A 22,281-nucleotide genomic window follows, 5' to 3' on the forward strand; every position below is an offset into this window, starting at 1 on the left:
ATAGCAATTTAAAATACAAAGTTCATCTTTTTTTTATAAAGGCCATAGTTGACATAAAGCGAGCAGAAGTGGTCCTAACTTGAAAAATTCGAAAGTTATGAAATAAAAAAGATATTTCTCTAAAAAATTAATTCAGACGCTGCAGTATTATTTATGTATACATATCTATATTTGGGTAAAGTAAGTTAATAGTAACGCAATTAACAGTATCGATGCGCTCTTCGCCCTAATGAAGTAAACAGTAAGGTTCACGAAACGTTGGCATTAATGATGGATGAAAACACAGGATAATCCGCAAACGTTCTAGTCCTTTGAAGATAATATCTCTATGAAAGCCTAAAAAGCTTTATAAGTTAATAGTATTTCTACAATTAATATTAATGTAACAGCCTGACAATGATAGATTGGAGATTACTATTCGCTCTGACAAGTGCGGTTATATGTGGCATACGGCATGCAGAAAGAGAGCTTTGATTTATTTGGGCCTGGTAAGAAGAACCTGACGGCGATGATGATTTGTTGACTCTGCTTTCCTAATATTTACTGTGGTCGTATTGTCTCCTAGTGCTATGGAAACATTTGTATGACCTAAGTATCCTATGATTTCAGCGAAATCATTTCAAATTACGTTTCTCTTGTTACTCTAGTGGACTGCATAGTCTATGATTCATGACTAACTAAGCGGCGCGTTGAACCAAGAACATGTGATCAGGACAAAAAGGATCCTTTGATCACGTTGTGACTATCAGCCTCTTACAGCGCTTGTAAAGCAAAAAACTCTACGCTGTGGCTGATGATCAATCACAACTTGATTGGGTCTTTCTCAATTAGGACTGATATTTTGAAAAGAAATGTTGGCAAAACCAGACGGTAGACTCGAAGGTTCTCTCGCTATAGGAATATCCTAGGAGGTTTTGTGCATCTGGGCTCTGGTAGAAGATCTAGAAGATGCAATCGGTATGTTCCTTCACTGCTTCTATTAGGCTACTGAGAATGAGTACCGGGTACCACTGGTGGAATACCAAGGATTCCTGGCGGAGAAATAGTCAACTCGACGTCCCTAGAAACGTCTTACATATTTCCAAGAGGTCGCTATAGTTAATCTTCTTGAAGGAAGTGCCTTAATATCCTTCTGGATGAAGTGGTCAAATACCTCTGACATGAAAGTGCCAGGAATCGATAATACAGGAATAGCGGCTGGGTACTATATTATTATTATGGGTACTATATATATTGCAATCAATGCGCTCATGATCTCTTTGCTCATTGATTATGCGTTCAAAATTAGCAGCAAGTCCATCTTCCAGGACACCTATGGTAGAGGCCGCAAGGCCAAAATGCGCCTGCCTCTTCAACCAAGCACGACACTGCTCAAGGACAACCTACCTTGCAACCAAAGCAACTAGATTAGCAGATAGGCCATCCGTCCGATAGACCTTGCAGCAAACAGACTTGTCGTACTCTCGACGTCTTCAAAACGCTAAAGTACTCCATCAAATTCAATCATTTTTGTGTTAAAAATCTTCAACATGGGTTCAAGGTTAAAAGACCAAAACTAGACTCATTCAAACAATCACTGAATAAATAAATAAATAAATAAATAAATAAATAAATAAATAAATAAATAAATAAATGAAATGCACGCAAAATTAAAAGACTATGTTCCATATTTATAGTCATGTTTTTCTTCGTGAGAATCTCAATTGAAACCAATCTTGAAACATGGAACAGTTCATTAGATGAATTTTGAGAGTTGATTTGATATATATATAATTTCACATTTATAATTGCAATTTTAACACAGATGAAATTTGTTTCGACATATAACTTGAATCCTCTTTTTCACAATTCAATAGTCGAATTTTGAAAAAAAATATCTCGTAATACGTAAAGGAAAATCGGGAGAAAACGTTATACTTAAACCTTTACTCTTGAATGAATATTCTTCTTCATGTTGTTACATTAATCTTCGAAAAAATATTATTTACACTAGAAAGCTTTCTCTATTTATAAAAATTAATAAATTAAAGTTTTGATATTCTATATAAGTGAAAAAAATTGATATGTCATCCTCCAAAAGTGGCATTTTCCACCTATATATACTTAATTCCAAAAAAAGTGGTACACTAAAAATTTGAAAAAAATTTTCCTAAACTTCAAATGATCATAACCTGGTAAAAAATGAAGATAAAAATATGTTTAAAAATGCAAAATGAAGTTTAAAATGTCTACTTTAAAAATATTTGAATGAGAATTGTAATGGACCTATTTTTAAAATGGCGGATGACAAAATAAGAAAATGCAAAATTGATAATCAAAAGTCCAAGTTTGCGATGATGCATGGTGTTAATCAGATATCACAGCATAACGGGACAATATATACGTGAAAGTATAGAATTTTATCTTTAAATCGCTTTTTTATCGAGTTCGATATGATGATTTTTCGCTAAATTATCCCAATTTAAGATGCTGTCATTAGTTCAAATTATGGTTGTAATTCTTCCTAATATAAACTGTATAGAGTTTGAAACGTCATGTGTGTATGTTTACATATACGTGTGCGCGCGCGTACGCATTCTGCTTTTAGCGTTATCTAGGGCCAACGTCATGGATGTGACAGAAATCTGATATATGTATATTCCATATTTGTATATGTGTATGGCTGCGTGCATGCGTTTGTGCGTATATAATTAATAATGTGTACGATCTCCTGATGCGCGTTTTCTTATTCATACAATCCGGTATACTCCTTCTCTGACGAAAATCAGAAGTTTCATAAATATTTATTTAACGTTTATATGAGCGTTTGCAGGAATTCGTTGAGAATTCAAAAATGGTCAGTAGATTGTTCATAAAGCGGAAATTGCAACGTTGCAACATTAAGAAGGCATTCTCTGACGAAAATAAAAAGTTTCACTTCTATCATTGGAAATGTATTTTTTGTTTCATATGTTAATTTGCTTTCTACTCTAAATAAAGAAATCCTCTTTTGTTTGGTTAATTATGGCTGTTGAAACGAATACTAAATTTTGTCTGTAAAAATTTTTTCTTGTCTATTCTTAGGATCACGGACGAGTCACGTTCTAAACATCTACACTTAATTCTCCATCTAAACGAGACCTAAGGCATAATTTATAGATCAAATGAAATTGTTTGTTTGATGCTTACATGAGCGTTTGCAGGAATTTATTGAGAATTTAGAAACGACCAGTAGAGTGTTAGTAAAACGGAAATTGCAACGCTGCAGCGTTTGAAAGACATATTCTAATGAAAATAAAAAGTTTCATGAATGTTTGTTTGATGTTTACATGAACGTTCAGTTCAAGTAAATATTGAATCTGCTGAACATAGACATTTTATAAAAAAAAAAATAAAATTTTTTACTGAAAAGTCTTATCATACTGCGCCTTTTATCCTATGTGGTTTTATTTGATGTGGTTTTTTAAAAGAGAAATTGAATTTCACTGTGTTTCTCTAGTGGCAAGATTATGCACTGCTTAAAAATTGAATACGTAGAATGTTTGCTAAACAAAGGAAAAACGCTTCTGCTATGGAATTGAGGAAAATGCTTTTTGGATGTCTTTAAGCGTAAATGCCTTACAAAACGTTTATTGAGACTCAATAATCCATTACATTGGAACAGCGTTTGTTGAACGAAAAAAAATGCTTATCTCATGATATTGAAAAAAGTGTTCGCTATATTTGAAAAATCTGACAGTGAATTCTCTGCAGCATTTATTGAGCATCCTTTGAAAAGCGTTGTTTTAGCATTACAGAACTTTCATGAAACGATATATATATATATACCGTTTCATGAAATCCTGGCGAAAATAAAGAGCTTTATAAAACGTTGACAACTATTCGATGACTATTTTTTAAGAGTTTATACATTTTCAATCTTTATAAAAATAGTTACAGAACACCATTGGATCTTAAATACTTTCAGAACGCTTATAAAATGCAGTATATATATATATATATATATATTATATATATATATATATATATATTATATATATATATATATATATTATATATATATATATATATATTATATATATATATATATATATATATATATATATTGTGAGTACAAATTAGTTCGGTCCGTTTTTTTGTGTTCAAAAATGCATTTATTTTAAAACAAAATGAATGAACAGATTAATTAAAGTATTGTCCATCGCTGGCTATTACTTTTTCCCCATCTCTCAGGCAATTTTCGAATTTCATCTCGAAAAAATGACTCGTCTTTGGAGGCGATCCAATTTTGGAGAAGTGAACCGGTGACTTGCTAAATCGTGCTGCATCCTTCGGAACAACCAGTAATCAGAAGGAGCAATGTCCGGAGAACACGGGTGCGGTAAAACATCATTTGAGCGTTTCCAAATATTTTTTTACGACTTTTGCGACATGAGACTGAGCGTTGTCATGAAGAAAAATAACTTTATCATGTCTTTGCTCGTATTCTGACCGTTTTTCTCGCAATGCACGGCTCAAACGAATCAATTGTAGCCGATACCGATCGCCCATAATGGAATCGCCAGGTTTCAGCAGCTCATAGTAAACAACATCCTTTTGGTCCCACCAGATACAGAGCATGATCTTCGAACTTTGAATGTTCGACTTTGGTGTTGATGTTAAGGTCGATGGACATTCACTGTTTCTGTTGAAAATTATGTTCTTGGAACCAATGAGGATTATCTTTCGATCAAAAGTGATGCTTATGACGATTAAATACACCATTATTTGAGAACTTACATTCGTCCATAGGATATTCTGTAATACATTTTCGATTAAGACTGAACTATGATTTACTCTAATAACAAACTAAGACTTGTTGAAGAACACAAGAATTGTTGAAGCATTCGAGCTACGCTATACTACAAGTTATGTTGATATTTTTTCTATGTACAAACTATATACATGTGTGAACTACATTCGGGAATATCACGAATTCCGAAATGGTTACGTTTGTTCTTCACGTCTGATTGTAAGGTCATCTCAAGATCATAGTATAGCAGATCATTGAACTCGTCTTGACACTAGTTACAATATTATGAAGTAAAACATGTGTAGTGCCATTTAAAAAATTAAGATGACCTTGACTTTTTTCCTAAAAAAAGAGTATTTTACAAATTTTTAATATTGCAATTTGTAGCCGATTGAAAATTGATTAACTTTTATTCAAAACTAATTTTGTCAGACCATCAGAAATGCCGTAAAAATCGTGATCACAGTTATGTGGGACACCCTATATATTGGGTCATCTAAAAAGTATCCGCGGTTTTTTGTCACTAGATGGTGTTGATAGTCAACACCATCTAGTGACAAAAAACCGCGGATACTTTTTAGATGACCCAATATATATATATATATATATATATATACACACACACACATACGTAGCCTGCTGGAAAAGTTTCTGCAATCTAATGTTTCCAGTGGCGCCAACGTTCTGCTACTAGCATATCCATAAAATCGGACGTTTTTAACCTATAATTCAGTTGACAGTTTGTATCCAAGCCAACTAGTTTTGTTTGCATAGTATTTTAAAAGAAGTTATTTTATGAGATAATGGAAATTTCGCGTGAAAATTTTCGGGTAATGATTTTTTACAATTACAAATGTAATCTAACTCCGAAACAATGCATCGATCGACTTCACTTGGCTCATGAAGCACCATCCAATAGGACTGTTTATAATTGGTTTGCCAAATTCCAGCATGGACGTACCTTTCTTTGTGACGAATTCCGTGAAGGTCGTCCATCCACATCTGTTGTTGCCACTAATGTTTAACTAACTAATGTTTAACTGCTGTGCGTGAAATGATTGAGCGAGACCGGCATATGACATATCGCGAGATTCAGGCATTCTTAGGCATTGACATGACAGCAATACATACGATTTTGCATGCTCACTTGAGTGTACGGAAACTTTGCAGTCGTTGGATCCCACACAATTTGAAACTCAAAAACAGATTTGTGTTAAATGGAGCAAAAAAATGTTCAAGAAATTTAACCGAGGTCGGTCAAATTTGGTCTATAACATTGTTACTGGGGACGAAATATGGATCTATTCGTATGAGCTCGAAAGTAAACAATAATCCACTGTTTGGCTATTTCAAAATGAACCGGACAAGAATGAAACCAACAAAAGTTGTTCGTTCACGCAGTGCTACCAAATGATTGCTTGTTTCTTCAATTATACCGGACATGTGGCAACCGTGTCTTTAGAGGATCGAAAGACTGTAAATACTGATTGGTATACAACAATTTGTTTGCCAGAAGTCATAAATGAATTGCGTAGAACAAACCGAAATCGTCGCATCATCCTTCATCATGACAATGCCAGCTGTCACATAGCACGTGAAACCGTTGATTTTTTATCCACTAAAAATGTGGAATTGATGACTTATCGTCCGTATTCACCTGATTTATCACCTAATGACTTCTTTTTGTTCCCAAACATTAAAAAGAAGATGCGATTTGAGTCGCCTGAAGCAGCTGTTGAAACATTTCGTACACTGATTTCTGAGGTTCTCACTGATTCACTGAGGTTACAGCCTCAGAGTGGAAAAAATGCTTCGAAAATTGGTTCGAGTGTATGCAAAAATGTTTCGATCTTAAAGGCGTATACTTCGAAAAACAATAAAGTCATTTACCGAATTTTACATGTTTTTTTTCTTGTTTGCAGAAACTTTTCCAGCAGGCTACTTTGAAGATATTTAATTAATCAAAGAATATTGTAATCACTAGAATCTATTAGGAAATTTTGCGTTCAATGTAACAACTAAATAGGAACATTTAGACTACCTGAATTCTTGTAATAAAAAGACGATTGCCTTTGGATATGATAACTTTAATCTTTTCGGATTAACATCAATAACTTGCTGATTAATAATAAAAACAATTGTTAAATAACGAGCGGTTTAACGTTACAATTAGACATGCCATAAGACAATACACGTAGACGAATCGTTGTGTGCGTAAATATTAGGTGTAGTAAAAAGAAATCCATTATTTTTCCAATAGATGGCTTTAGTAATCTGTATCACGCGTAGAGACGAGATACAGATTACTAAAGCCATCTATTGGAAAAATAATGGATTTCTTTTTACTACACCTAATATATATATATGTATATACTGCATTTTATAAGCGTTCTGAAAGTATTTAAAATCCAACGGTGTTCTGTAAGCATTTTTATAAAGTTTGAAAATGTATAAACTCTTAAAAAATCGTCATCGAATAGTTGTCAACGTTTTATAAAGCTCCTTATTTTCGCCAGGATTAATAAGAATGCGCATACACGCACACGCACACAAACCTTAAGGACGTTCTCCGACTGCAATTGTGCTCAACCTAAAGTTTACTCACATCCACGCAGTCGCCCTATACAGAAAATATTAGTTAAGTACTACTTCGCTCCACCCCTTATGCACAGAAGCGCAAAAATGATACCACTGCGTCACTCCGTATGGTGGCAACACTATGCGGCAACACTACATTCTCGCTCCACGTCTTTATACTTGTCATAGAACTTATAATAGAACTTATAAATGGAAGAGAAATACGGACATCGAGCTGTGAATATCTTTCTATTCTGCTCAATGACAGAAAGTTAAAAAGAGAATTCGCGATCGCGTCTCTCTTGACACATGCGCAGGAAGAAGAAAAATCATTGAGCAGGAGAGAAATATTTACAGAAATATACATCTTCTGACTCTCAGATGTTGCTCATACCTTCTACTCATTGCTTGGATAGGCTATTCCGACTCCATTTACTATAAGTTCTATGATTCTTGTGTGTTGAGTTAATGAAGTTATAAACACCGTAAACAATGTCGAATCCTTGGAATAAAAGCGATCGCTTTATTAAAAAGAAAGATACGAGAAATATTAGAGCTTTAGCTGTGAGATACTGCATGTAATTATAAATCATCTCATTTTGATATATTGGCAGAAGGACAGTGTCATTATTGTTTAATAGTTAACATGTTGATATTATTAATTAATTGTAAAAATTCCATATCACTCAATCAAATTTTTTGAGAGAGTATAGGCTTTCTGTTTTTCGCTCGCCGCATATTGAACATATATGACGTTGGTAAGTCAATGTCTCCCGCTTTCGCTACTGCCGCCGGTCGAATAAATAGCGGAGTTACTTACTTTGCTTAATGATTTCTTATATTACGTCCAAACCCTTGGAAATTTGGTCAAGGAGCCAATGAGGGAGAATGGAAAGGGTATGGAAGGACGGTTAGATTTAATCTCACAGGTATACGCGCGGAGGCGAACGCACTGTGAGTCGTACGTATCTTTTCAGTCCCGGAATATGGGTCCGAAGAGACGCTATGACATCTGTTCCGCTGGACAGTGCGAACGTTGGTCCTACTTTTGGATCAAGAAACTTAATCCTTTTGATCCGGGACTGGACCTTGTGCGATCTCAGGTATTAGAGGGAAAGAATGCGAGTGGTGATTTAACAAATAAATGGAAGCTGGCAATCTTCATTTACAATCTAAACTTACATTTATTTAAAGAAAATATTATTATTAGATTTATACAAAACATACATATATACATAATATATATATATATATATATATATATATATATGTATATATATATAAAACATATTAATTTAGTTATAATCGATTTGTTTATGGTAAAATGATTGAGTTAGCTAATGTAGTTGTGAGAGTGTGAATGTATGTGGAGAGGAAAGGGTATGGGTGGCGAGCAAAGTGTTGCAGGAGCACATCGGGATGAGGTGCTTGTAGAGAACGGTATGGGGTTTCCGGGGATGTATACTGTGACTAATCTGTCCCCTTCGTTGGAGGGGGACGAAAATAATCGGAATATCCGATCCCAATCGATCGGCTCGGGATTCGATTGAAACAGGAGGTGATTCAAAGGAGTGAGAATCTTTCTTCGTGAGAAGGAAGGGGAGGGAATCGTTCCTCGAGAGGAGAAGGGGAATAACCAAGGATTTCCTGAATAGCAGGATCGATAACAGGAGGAGAGGTGAGATCTAACGGTTGTGTTGATGAATAGGAGATCTCGACGAATTGTTCGCCAGTTGGTTGTGGCGGCGCGATTGTGAGTCGGCTCTGGGGAACGGTTCCGCCTACTCCTCTGGACATAGGGGATTCGTTTCCGCGTTTCCTGATGATACGCACTACGAATCGAAGGGTTAAAATTGACGTGTGTTTGTTGGAAACGCGTGAAAATGTATTTAAGTACAATGAGTTTTTCCATGCGGGAAAAATTTCATATTATTCTTTGTTATATTAAATTTTATGTCTCATCGTTTCAAAAAATTAAAAAAAACTTTTTTACAATGAATAAAAAGAACACTTTCGATTAAGTTTTAGATAGGGATCTTATGTTAAACGCTTTAACTTTGAAATGGAATATCTCGATTTTTAATCCTGCTCCGGGTATTGAGTTTTAAAGCACATATGTTCAGGACTCTAAAACAAGCTTTTTCTGTACGTTTCAGAAAAATCTAAAAAATGGATTTTTCGGAAAACGTTCTTAATATTGACACATACACACACACACACACACACACACACACACACACACGCACACACACGCCCGCATATATGTACACATACATATACACACATACACAATGACATTTCGAGTCAAACTCCATACATTCATATTAGAAAGAATTACATAATTTGAGCTAATGATAGTAGTATCTTAAATTCAAAACAACTCAGCGAAAAATTATCATTATATCGAATTCGATTAAAAGTGATTGAAAGATAAAATTCTATACTTTCATGTATGTATTGTCCCGTTAAGCTGTGATATCTGTTTCACACCATGCATCATCGCAAACATGGACTTTTGATTATCAATTTTGCATTTTCTCACTTTGTCATCCGCTATTTTGAAAATAATGGTTCAGTACAATTCTCATTCAAATATTCTTAAAGTAGACATTTCAAATTTCATTTTGTATTTTTTAAACATATTTTTATGTTCATTGTCTTCTACCAAGTTATAATCATTTAAAATTTTCTCAAACTTTTTACTGTATCGCTTTTTTTGGGAGTGAGTGTATATGAATAAGAAGCCACCTCTTATGGGAGAAGATGTCACAAGCAATTAAATAATGTAATACAATATAAATTTGCATATTTTAGTTCATAATCAATTTTTTAATACAAAAGTTTTATAACTTGTATGGACAAAACAATAATAATTCAACACCCAGCGCTTTATGTATATACGTATAAACGATACTGAATTTATGAAACTAACAAAATAAAAAGCTTAAAAAGAAAGATTTATATCAATCTGCAAATGACGTGTATACGAACGCTGAGCGAAGACTCGGAATGGTAAATAAATCAATAATTGTGTTTAGCAGTAGATATACTGCATCTTGCAAGAAATGGCGTTGCAATATGTTAGATAAGGACACATGTACGCATTTAAGTGATATAAAATAATGTAAGAAATGGAATTAAAGATGTCACTATTATCGACTTTTTTTATTTAAAATTTAAAAAATCTGTATTATCGACATCAATCAAGTTTGGTCACTCCAGCATTCCCTTCAATAACATTTCATTAACTTAAAATATTTCTAATTATATAAAGCATCCAAAATTTTAATTTGTAAAATCGTTTTAATGACGGTTTCAAGCAAAAACAATCGTGTTTTGTATTTACTGTCATTTTATCCTTAAGTGTAAGAGAAATATTCAATTGCAATTTTTATGCATATATAAGAATATTACAAATTATAATCTATATTAGCCACATGATTACCAAGAAACACCGATCAAAACCATATATCATTTATTCGATTTTACAGTAAGCATCTCGAAGCACCTTAGTTATTAAAGTATCAAATATGTATTATAAAGAGCATTTCATGATTTACCTTTCTATACTTTGTTAAATATTTTTCATTGTCAATTGGCATGAACTTTTTGATAATTGCACTATTACATACTTCTACTATATACTTTTACACAATCAAAATGGTTAATATATGTTCTATAATAAAAATATAATTAAAGTGCATCTTCCCTCTTGTGCCATCTTCCCCCGATTTATCTTACTAATAAATCTTGGAATTTATATTGGTTAATTTTTGAGTCGAGAAAAATTGCGCGTCATTTAAGGGGGGAAACCACAGTACAGCACGAAAAAGTAAGTATATTTTCGGGAATTTTTTTTGGCTCAATGAAATGATCAATCAAAAATTTGTAAAATAAGCATTATAATATTATGAATGAAGTACAAATAAGAATTTTTTCATTTTTGGTACAAAATGGCGGCTGTGCCGCACTTGTCCGATGGCGCCTATTTTTGAAGGAGGGACCATGGGCGGACATCTAGAGTCCTTAATTTTTGACCTGGAACAAAAAATGACAGTTTTTTAGGTTCTATATATCAATAGCTATGGAAGTACATAGGATTTTTTCGATATATTAATTTTTCGCAAAATGATGCACGTTTTAAGGAAAACTTGCAAATTTAACAAAAAAAAAACGCCATAAAATTGTTGATAAAAAAAACCATGTAATATAAAAAAAAACCCTACGCACTTCCATAGAGAAAGGTATTCTGAATATACTGTCAAAATTTGAAACCGATCGGTAAAGATTTATTCGAGTTATGTGTCCGCCCAGTTTAAAAAAAGTGGTTTCGAGAAAAAAGCGTTTGAAGTTTTAAGTACTGTAAAATCATATAATATTTTTATACCTCTAATCTGCGATGCCTGCGCCATACAATTGGCCTTCTTCATCTATCTCCTGCTCTTGTTTGGCCTTTCGAATTGTTTTCAGATCGATGTGGACCTGTTTTGCGCCCTCACTCAAAGATCGTTCCGCTTTCTGTATGCGTTTCTCATCCATGTCCATGCATAGTTCGTGACTTTTTGAGCCAATTTTCATGCCCATGACCTGGATTATATGTAAAATTGATATTAATCCGTCATTAAAAACACACGAAACGATGTTCGTAGCAATGTCGATGATTATTTTGCCGAAATTCATAGTTTTCGGAGCCATCGCCCACACTGTCGAGTTGAAGCTCTCATTGCTGTTTTGAGTGAAACCCCCGCAGCGAGTAAGAAGATCATCCGTAGTGAATTGTTCGTAAACTGGCTTAATTGCTTCATAAACTATATCAGACATTAGTGATTTGTGCGTATAGGTAGCCAAAGTGTTAGAAGATTTCGCCCTTTGCCACGAGCACCATGAATTTTCTCCAGTCGGGCAATCGTCGTGTTGGGGATGGTTATCCGTAGATATTTTGTGAAGTAATGTGGCCCATATAGCTGTCTTCATTTTTTCGACTGATTCGCAATTTCTACGAATAGCTAACCCGAAATATATTGACAGTTCGTCGATCAGTTTGCCTGTCAATTTCCCTTTTCCTCCCAAGCCTTTTGTGCGTTTCTTCAAATTACGTGATACTTATAGGCATTCTTAAGTACTATAGACTTTTCGGAGGGAAGTTCCTTCTCCATCGACTGCCATTATACCTGCTCCCGTACTCATAAATTACAGCGCGCGCCGGAATCACAAAAGGCGCTCGGAGCATATCTGAGAGGCGTTGCCGCAGAATGAAAAATTTGGATATTCCGAAATTTTTGCGGCACTCCATCTTTTGGTATCTTATTCTTAAGACCCTAAAGCACCTTATAAGCGAAAAAAAATTTTTTCGATTTTTTCAAACTTTTACTGTGGTTTCCCCCCTTAAAGGGGTCTCCTACATTAGAGGGCCAAAAAAGTAGATTTTTTTTCATAAATCGATAATACAGGGTGGGCCATCTATTGGTACGTTTTTAAAAATGCGATCAAATGAGCATACATTGATATTTTTTATTAATTTTTTTTTTGTTGTGAAGCTAAAAGTATCCGCGTCAAGAATGAAAAACGATTTCGTTCATGTGGCTCCCTCTACTGGCCTTACAGTATGCCATTCGGTCACCCCAATTATTAATGACATTTTGGACTACCTCGGCGCCAATTTCACTCAAAACAGTCGTAATATAATGTCATCCACTAACATCCCTTTCTCACGAACTTTCCTCACCAATTTGCGTATAGCTCCTTCGGTGGGTGCTCTATCACGACCCATATTTCTTTTCAAAATTCGTACAGTTTCGGCGACACAGCACTGACTTTGAAAATAAGTTTTTAAAATTTCAAAACGCTCTTCAAGAGAAAACATGTTGTTTCGTGCCGCGGACGGTATGACTAATAAACTGTCAAAATTTCGGGTCTGTAGCTCGTTCGGTGTTGCCATACGACGAAATTCAAAAACGTACCAATAGATGGCCCACCCTGTACAACTCTTTGAGAATATGTCCTTAAAATTTTAGAGCAAAATTCGAAGTTCTTCGGTATAAATTCACTGCTATACTGGTGCACAGCGCTTATGTCTTAAAGCCATTCAATTTTCATTGTGAAAAATTTTTTTTATTTCTTATAGTTACGATAATAATTGCTTTGAAAGAAAAAAAACAATTTTGTTCGAGGGGGTGCTTCACCTAAACCTCGAAATAAGTACAAACAAAAAAATGGGTCTAATATTTTTTCATGTTCTACATGTTCCAAACTCATTAAAATCGGTGAGGACCGGTCCCTTTGTTAGTAGCATGAGAGAGGCCCGAGCACGTAAAATGACTCAAGTTGTTCAAAATGAATTCTATGAGAAAGCTGAATGGATATTGTATATCCTTAAAATAACAGATTAGTCTCCGAGTACTGTAAGTACACTTAAAAACTAAATTGAAAACTTTAAACGCGTTTTTCTCGAAATATGTTTTTACATTTTTTTTCAATTTTATGTACACGTTTAAAAAAAAAATATTTGACCAATTGACTCTTTAGTTAGCTCGTTAGTTAGCTAAGAGTCAACTATTTTTGATGAACCTAAAAATTAAATAAAAACCAACATTAACAATTTTTTTTGCGAAACGTCTGCTACCTAGTGAAAATCATAATTTTTTTTCAAAATCGCACAAAATCTTATCATAATTTATATACATGGTTAAAATTTTTTAGGTTTATTTAGAATAAAAATTACAATAATTAAAAATATTTTTTAATTTTTTGTTTCCGACAAAAATTACAGTTGCTAATATGTACACAAATCATAATGTAATGGCGAGGCGTCAAATGTTTGTATTTTTATTTAATAAAATGAGGAGTTTCTACCAGATCATTTCAATAAACAAGCTCTGAAAGATGTAAACAGTAAGTAGAATTCTACTTACGGCGGGTTCTAACTCACTATGTGTTAGTGCGTATACGTATACGATGTGCGTGTGCGCACGCGCGCGCGCGTGTGGATGTGTGTGTGAGTCAGAGAAAGGAAAGTGCTTCAAACAAACGTTGGGAAGGGGGAATCGCGGCATCGGGGTCCATGGTAGAGGGGGAAAGATCTGTTACTTCTCTCTCTCACCTATTGCGTTCTTTCTTTAACCTATTGTCCTCTCTCTCTCTCTCTCTTACTCATTGCCGAACGCAGTTCTCTCTGTTCCACACGTTGCAGTCCTATACTTATTATTTGCGCTCTCTCTTCCTCCCGTTGCGCTCTCTCCCACGTTGGCTTTTCTTCTTGCACGTTTAATTATAATAAATAGATATGGGATTTATGATTTTTAATGATAGACTTAGAAACTTTATTAATTATGTGTGTGATAATATTTTTATGAATTTTTAATATCCTAGTAACACAAATTACGATAATATTTTTTTTTTATCAATATAATACAAATGGTCAAGCGAGCTTTCTTATTGACTAATTCAATACTACTACGAAGATACGAAAAAGAAGTGGCGAAGATACTAGGGACAAAATAATTTTAGAAGAAAAGAATATATTTTTTAACATACATTTATTTATCATGTAATGCAATATGTACAATATAATCTAAACCATAGACTATTATTAGTTCACATCCTATAATAGAATTTTTATCATAAATTTTGTACAAAGTGTTTGCAGAATCGATTTTATTATTAATATTTTGTCTTAAAAATGACAAAAATATTCGAATTTCTTACTAACACCGTGCGTATTAACTCAGTTCATAGAATACATGTTCAACACATTATTCAAGCTCAAACAAGAAAAGCACAGTTTTTGGTTTCATATTCAAACATGTGCCATTCAATATTAATTTCACGTTATTCGTATCATATATTTTAACATGTTCCATATTTAGATCTTGAATCGGTGATGATGATGAGACTGTTGACTGCATTAATCGTTCGATATCTGCACGCTCCTTGATCAACGTCTTTGACGTAGTATGAGGTATAAACATGCGATTGTCTGAATTATCATCAATCGCAATTTGCACACAAAATATAGATTCCACAATGATCCTAATGTCCAAGAACACATGTCCTTGTATACTGTCGAAGTCAATGCATATTTTCTCATAAAGATATGAGGCATGATGCTTCGAAAACGTACTGGACGATGTCTGAGAAAATGCACTGTGAAAAAAAAAGAAAACATGTAAATATATCTCACAAAAATGCATAATGTATAATACATATAAGTAAACATTTTATAATATTAAATAAACTTACTGTCTCTGGCACGCATCATGTTGAATTGGAACGTAATACTTATGGCTTGAGATATTTTATTTTCTCGGAAAATATAATTAGCAATTATATTAGCACTTATAATTAGCAATAACTATCTGAACTCTTTTGGAGCTCTCTGAACAACTGATGCGGTAACGTTGCCCGGAACACTTCTTTTATATAGTATTCCCTTCAACATTTTTTTTTACATACCCTAAAATGGAGGGGATTTTTTTTTATACATTATACTTTGAAGAAAAATTGCGACGTAGATATCAAATTGACACATATCATAAGAATGCACTCTAATAATATCGAATCTTTTTTATCTTGGATTGGCGTCAACGACATTAAAGTCTGTTTGCTCTTATTCTCTTTTCAAAAATGAATCTCAGGAAAAGAAGTAAGACATATTTAAAAAGGAATCTTATTTTTTACTTTAATAAGAAACTTTATTTTTTAAACTTTATATATTTCTTTCTGGCATAGAGATTACCAGTTGAATATTTTAAACACATCCTGTAACGCACAATTCTTAACATATTTTCCACATCGTACTAGTAATAGTAGTATTACTAATATTCAGATTACGTAAAGAATATATCTTCGTAATCAGCATCCAAGATCTCAATAGTCAAGTCATTGCTATTGAATATATCAGCCAGCCATTCGCGTTTTTTAAATCTTTTAACGTATACAAGAGTTTTATTGTCTTCCATACCAATTACAGCCATTGTAATCAGGCGTTTCACCATGCTGTACAGAATCATCCTGTCTTCATATTGCAATCCAAGCATTGGGGACAAGCACTCAGCCATAAAGCGCAATCCTTTTCGGATTTTGTCAAGAAATTTCATGGCATGGAACATGTAATAAGAAAATAGCTCCGTTTCTCAACACCATCTCACTTCCTTCATGATATATTTCCTTTCGATGATAAATCCTTGTACAAGCAATCAAATTAGACATGCATTAAGAAAGCGTGTTTTCCTTATATCATTGTGTTTAATATAATATTTTAAAGAGATTTTAAATCAATTCCAGAGGTGACATACATATCTCTTTGTTATTGAATATTGTCATGTTTACTGAATGTAAGTAGACAAGTAGCTGTAAGAGAGTGTTCTAACTCTGGTCCTCTGAGGAGGGGCGCGGGGGTAAAGAGCAAGGAATTTGTAGCGCGGGGAGGGAGAAGACGCAGAATAGGTCCCGGCAGCTTTACTGTTTATGTTATAGAATTCCGATCGATTGAAGAAAACATGATGACATTTCACTATTTTTTTCATCACCCGCCGCCGCCGTTGTTACCGCTGCCATCCACCGCCACCGCCGTCCACCGCCCGCTGTCCGTCGCTACCCTATCACCTTCTCTAAAAATGCGTAGAACGCAACACAAGAACTCACATGTTAGAGAAAGATAGAGCGCGATCATGTCGAAGCGCGAAACGAGATATCGAAGAAAGGAAGGAAGAATGAATCAATAGAATAAAAGTCTCTTTTTTTATGACGCAGTTTGTTCAATACGGTTTTTTATTAGTGCATCGAGAGAATGAAAAGTAAAAGAAAGTACATATGTAGTAATGCGAACGAAAATTTTTTATTCACATTATACTTATTACACAGATTTTTTTCTCATTTTTTATTACATTTTTTTTTTCGCAATCGACAGCGTTCGAATGCGATCGGTGGCTCGAACATCGCTAATAGCGCTTTCTGCAAAAAGAGAACGAAAAAAATTTTTTTTACCACTATTCACTTTTTCAGCAGAGAATTGATACTAGTCACTCTAAATGCGATACTTTATGGCTTATATTTTGATGACACCTTACTGTCTGACACATTGATGATGTTGATGATAAGGAACACATTCGCGATTTTGATGCTTTTTCACCAGGACATTCCCAATATCTTGTTTTTTTCGATAATGGACTTGGCGGACCTGGTGACAAGAAATGACTTTGCGCTCGATTGATTTTCGACATATTCTTCACTCGATCCATGTCTTATCGCTTGTAATCGAAGTTTACGATTGAAAGCAAAAAAAGGCTGTATACACTGTTCATATATACTGTCAGATCGGTGACATGTCGCGAGGCTTAAGAGAATCGCCGATGTTTCGACTTGTCCTAAACATAATTCTTCTACAGTAAAATGAAAGTGGTGCTCTAGTGAAATGAAATCATACTGCGTTCCCTTAAATTTCTTCGAAGAAGTATCGATAACGATTTTTTCTGGGAAGAGATGGATGGCATGTTGCGACGCATAAGAGAAGCGTTGGTGCTGTTTATATAACATTCCAATGAGGTATGAAAAATATAAACTAGAACCGCTCGCTATGTTACCTTATCTATACTTTTAAAGAAAGTGTGGTCCAACAGGCAAAAGGACAAAGAAGTCCAAATGAAATATATAATGTGTTATAAGCGCTCAGTTCCACAGTTGGTGTCCTGGAAGACGAACGAATCGGTCACAATAAGAATAATAGAAAAAGTATGGCTAACCATCGTGCGAACGTTGAGAACATAGTCAACGTAGTCGAGTTTTAGAAACATGGATCTGGAATAGTTCGCGAATATTAAAGACGAAGTGTTCGAAGTATTCGAAGAAATGGAAATAGATTTTGAAGAAATAATAAACCAAAATTCCGACGAAGAAGTGTTATCCGATAATACCGGTTATGCTAGTAATTTGAGCGAGCACGATACGGATCACGCAGAGAAATTTATGCCGTCTCCAGAAATTCGTGCACTGTGTGTGTGTGTGTGTGTGTGTGTGTGTGTGTGTGTGTGTGAACGTAGTATTAAACACCGTATAAACACTGCATGATCCAGTGCTACTATACAACGTGATGCAACTGTATGTGCAGTATGCATGATTCGTTTGATTGACACTGATGTTGTGGGAATATATCTTGTAAGGAAACACGATATCGATTATATTGATGCGCTAAGCGGTCGGTTTTGCACGAATTGCAGAGTATCAATGTAACCTATATTTTTGTGCAACAAGTGCTCACACAATGCACACATTGAAAAACTATTGTAAACAGTACTGTGAAAAAAAAATGGACGCAAAAAGTATGCCTAAAAACTATGATCCGCGGAGAAGAGACAAAGATGTGCGAATATCGCCGATGCAGTTTCTACGTGATCGAGAAATGAGTACACGTGGTGCGAAACAGGGAGTCATCATCATTGACGATAACGATGAAAAGGAATATTGATTCGGATGATTAGGATATGAAAGGATGTACATTGATTTCGAAGAGAAATTTTGGTACAAAGCTTTCGGTTTAATAAAGGAACAGTGTCCATTCAATGTAAAATGAAAAGAAGGTTCAATATAGCTGCAGACGTATTAAGATTCCCATGGGTGGTGAGAAGTGCATCGAAGATGCATGATGATAATGAACAAGTTAATGATACTATATTACGCAAGGAGAATCCTGCTAAAAAAGTGTTTCATGACCTGTGCGATAAGTATATGCGTAATCAATTATCCTTATGAAGAGTAAACGAACATAATACCAAGGTGATAAAGCACTATGACATTCTAGATGTAAAGCGGTGTTGCAACGTATGAACGAAGTGCTCCATGTAAGAGTGTGACGTGATCTAAAGATGGTAAAAAAAAAAGACATGGAAAATCATGAGCTAGTGGAATGCGAACTATTGGAGCAGTACGATCAGGTCACTACTCTGGTGGAGTGTTTCGCGTGGCTGCAACGATGCGACGAGTGCATCGAGCGGTTCGAAGAACTTTGTCGTGAACAAACGTCCGCGCCTCACCGTTGGACAATCCGTTGTGGTGAGGATCGCGCGACTCGCGGATGCAAAGACACAATTAGAGCGATATTTCGTGCACGTTGGTGGCGGGTACATGAGTCGCGATGAAAGATCTCTCGTCTAGCGAGAGATTGACACCGCGTTTGAGAGTCATATATTGACAAGTGCGGTGATAAAATCTAATCACATCGAGCGGTTTTTGGAAGACGCGAAAAAAATAGTGCTCGAGCGTGTGCGAGACGCTATAGAAAGATACGGTAGTGTAAAAGTGAACACCGCGTTCAACGGCGAGTTTGCGACGAACAACAAACGTGACATTAAGAGTATAAACACTAAGAACTTTGAGATATGAGTATACCGATACATCGATTTGCGCGAATGGTACGAGCAGCATGTCATCGAGCGTTAACGTCGAAGAGTTCCAAGAACGCGACAGCAGGTGGGCATTGTCACGTACATTGAATTTGACTATCAATGTAAATAAACTAAATCCCATGCGCGGGATGTCATATCAAAGTGCCGTGGGAAATAGCGATGAAATGAGCGGTGAGTGTCGACGGACAATACATGCTTCGCGTGGTCGGTGGTTGCTGCTCTGTATCCAGCTGAAAGAAATGCAGATCAGGAATCGTCGTATTCGTATTACACGACAGTGTTAAATTTCGCGGGTATCGAATTTCCAATAATTTTAAAAGACATTTCCAGATTTGAATGTTTAAACGCGATGTCGATCAATGTGTATGGCACTGAGAATAAACAAGTCTTTCTTCTGCGGCTCACCAGACAAGAAGGAGAAACATGTCAACGTGCTGTACATGCAAGATCCACGCGACGACAGTGTTGGGCATTTTGCGTAGATAAAAAATCTATCCCGTCTCGTGAGATCACAATTCATCAGAATGGAGCACAAGAAATTTTTCTGCGATCTGTAAGTACACATGAAAAAAATATTATAATTTTTCGTCTTATTAATAAAATAATGGTAATAATTACAATTTTTTTGTTTTTTTCAGATGCTTGCACTACTTCAGTATGAATGAAAAATTGCAGTCACACGCAATGGACTATGGGAAAATGAACAACTGCGCTATCCGACTGCCGAGCATGAACGAGTGGCTCGAATTTGGTAACCACTGCAATAAGAAGCGTGTCTCATTCATCGTCTACGCTGACTTGGAGTGCGTTCTAAGACGGAACCCGACAAGGAAAATGCATCGGCATACACATATCAACAGCACAAGGTATTTAGTATAGGATATTACGATGTTCGTATGACACGTTATCGTCATATTGGTTCGGTCACGATGAAAACTGCATAGCGTGGTTCGCGCGACAACTCCAAGACTTGGCACATCATGTAAAAAATATTATATCCGTCAGCATGCCCATGCAAACGTTGTCGAAACAGCAATAGGAGGCGTACCATTGCGCGACGCGGTGTCACATTTGTAAAAAACTGTTCCGCGTCGGACGACACGCTGGTTGGCAATCATTACCATCAACCGGTAGATACCATGGTCCAACGCATGCAAATTACAATCTTAATTATAAAAATTTATTATATATTTCGATCGTTTTTCACAATTTATCAGACTACGACGCGCACTTTATAATGAAAGAAATTGCTATCGCATACGAAGGACATATAGATATGTTACCGATAACCAAAGAAAAATATATTTCGTTAATCGAATATGTTAAAGATATCGCCGAGAGAGCAGATTCGCGAAAATGCATAATTACGGCTCTTCGATTCATTTAAATTTCTCAATCCAAGCCTCTATAAATTGGCGTCCTTTCTAAGCAGAGGCATATTAAAAATCATACGTTCCAAATTTTCAACACTATCGGATGAAGAATTTGAATTAGTAATTCATAAAAGTGTCTTTCCGTACGAGTACGTTGACTGCGTTGAAAAATTGGATGAATGATGCTTACTAAATTATTTTATAGCTCGCTGACAAGCGATACCGCATCCGAGAGCGATTACACTTATGTCGCGATTACGCTTACGTCTGGAAGCGAGTTTCCATTCAAACGCGAGTACAGTGATCTGTATTAGAAAACCGATATCTTATTATTGGCCGACATTTTTGAAAATTTCCGCAATAGTTGTGTCGCAAGTTATTGTGTCTCGATCTCGCGCATTACTACACCTTGCCTGATTTTACGTGGGACGAGATATTAAATCATATGCGCATAAGGTTTGAGTTATTCACCGAGATCGATATGCTCATCTAATGCGGTATACGCAGCGGCCTCAGTCAATGTTCCGGTAGATACGCGCAGGCTAATAATAAATACATGTGTTCGTACGACTCATCGAAACGTCGTCATACTACGACGTTAACAATTTATACGGGCGATGTGTCAACCATTACCATACGTCGAATTTTGATGGGTCGAAGACCGACGTTGCGAACTTTAACGTGAGCGCGATCGCTCCGGATTCACCCATCGGTTACATTCTCGAAGTCGATCTCGAATATCCGCAGCATCTACATGATCAACACACTGATCTACCTTTCTGTTCGACGCGCGATTGCCGCCTGGTAAGCGCGAGGATAAACTTCTAGCGACGCTGTACGATAAGCAGCATTATCTCATCCAGTACCGAAACTTGCAGCAATGTACTCGCGAAGCTAGACAAATTGTAGCACCCGATGGATCTTTGTTACGCGAAGACCGTGAGTACATTGCTGCAAGTTTCGATAATACGTAACGCTGCTTATCATACGTCGGACAGAAAGGTAAATCAATATGTTGATCATATATTATATCGCCCGTTAACGAAATGTAAAATGATTTGCGCGATGATAAGCGCGTGTCTTGCAATTTTTCGACGCAGTCAACGTACTCGTACAAAAAGATACCTTTACGAGTCAATAATTCAAATTCTTCATCCGATAG

The 22,281-nt window shown here is 35.5% G+C and overlaps 2 protein-coding genes across 30 annotated transcripts in view; one reads left to right on the forward strand and one right to left on the reverse strand.

Annotated features, from left to right (window-relative positions):
- Positions 1-22,281, forward strand: part of pHCl-1 (pH-sensitive chloride channel 1) — a 673,866-nt gene that overhangs the window by 301,427 nt on the left and 350,158 nt on the right. The gene's annotated exons all lie outside the window — the stretch shown is intronic.
- Positions 11,738-12,441, reverse strand: LOC147910792 (uncharacterized). The gene has a single exon (XM_087407236.1). It carries the CDS (start codon positions 12,320-12,322, stop codon positions 11,738-11,740), a length of 585 nt encoding a protein of 194 aa, XP_087263362.1. The 5' UTR covers positions 12,323-12,441.

Source organism: Acromyrmex echinatior, chromosome 1 (assembly GCF_024713525.1).
Source record: "Acromyrmex echinatior isolate Ae372 chromosome 1, ASM2471352v2, whole genome shotgun sequence".
NCBI lineage: Eukaryota > Metazoa > Arthropoda > Insecta > Hymenoptera > Formicidae > Acromyrmex > Acromyrmex echinatior.

What these genes read in the sequence shown, in the direction of transcription:
- LOC147910792 (XM_087407236.1), bottom strand. Translation starts at nt 12,322, where the DNA reads ATGAAGACAGCTATATGGGCCACATTACTTCACAAAATATCTACGGAT.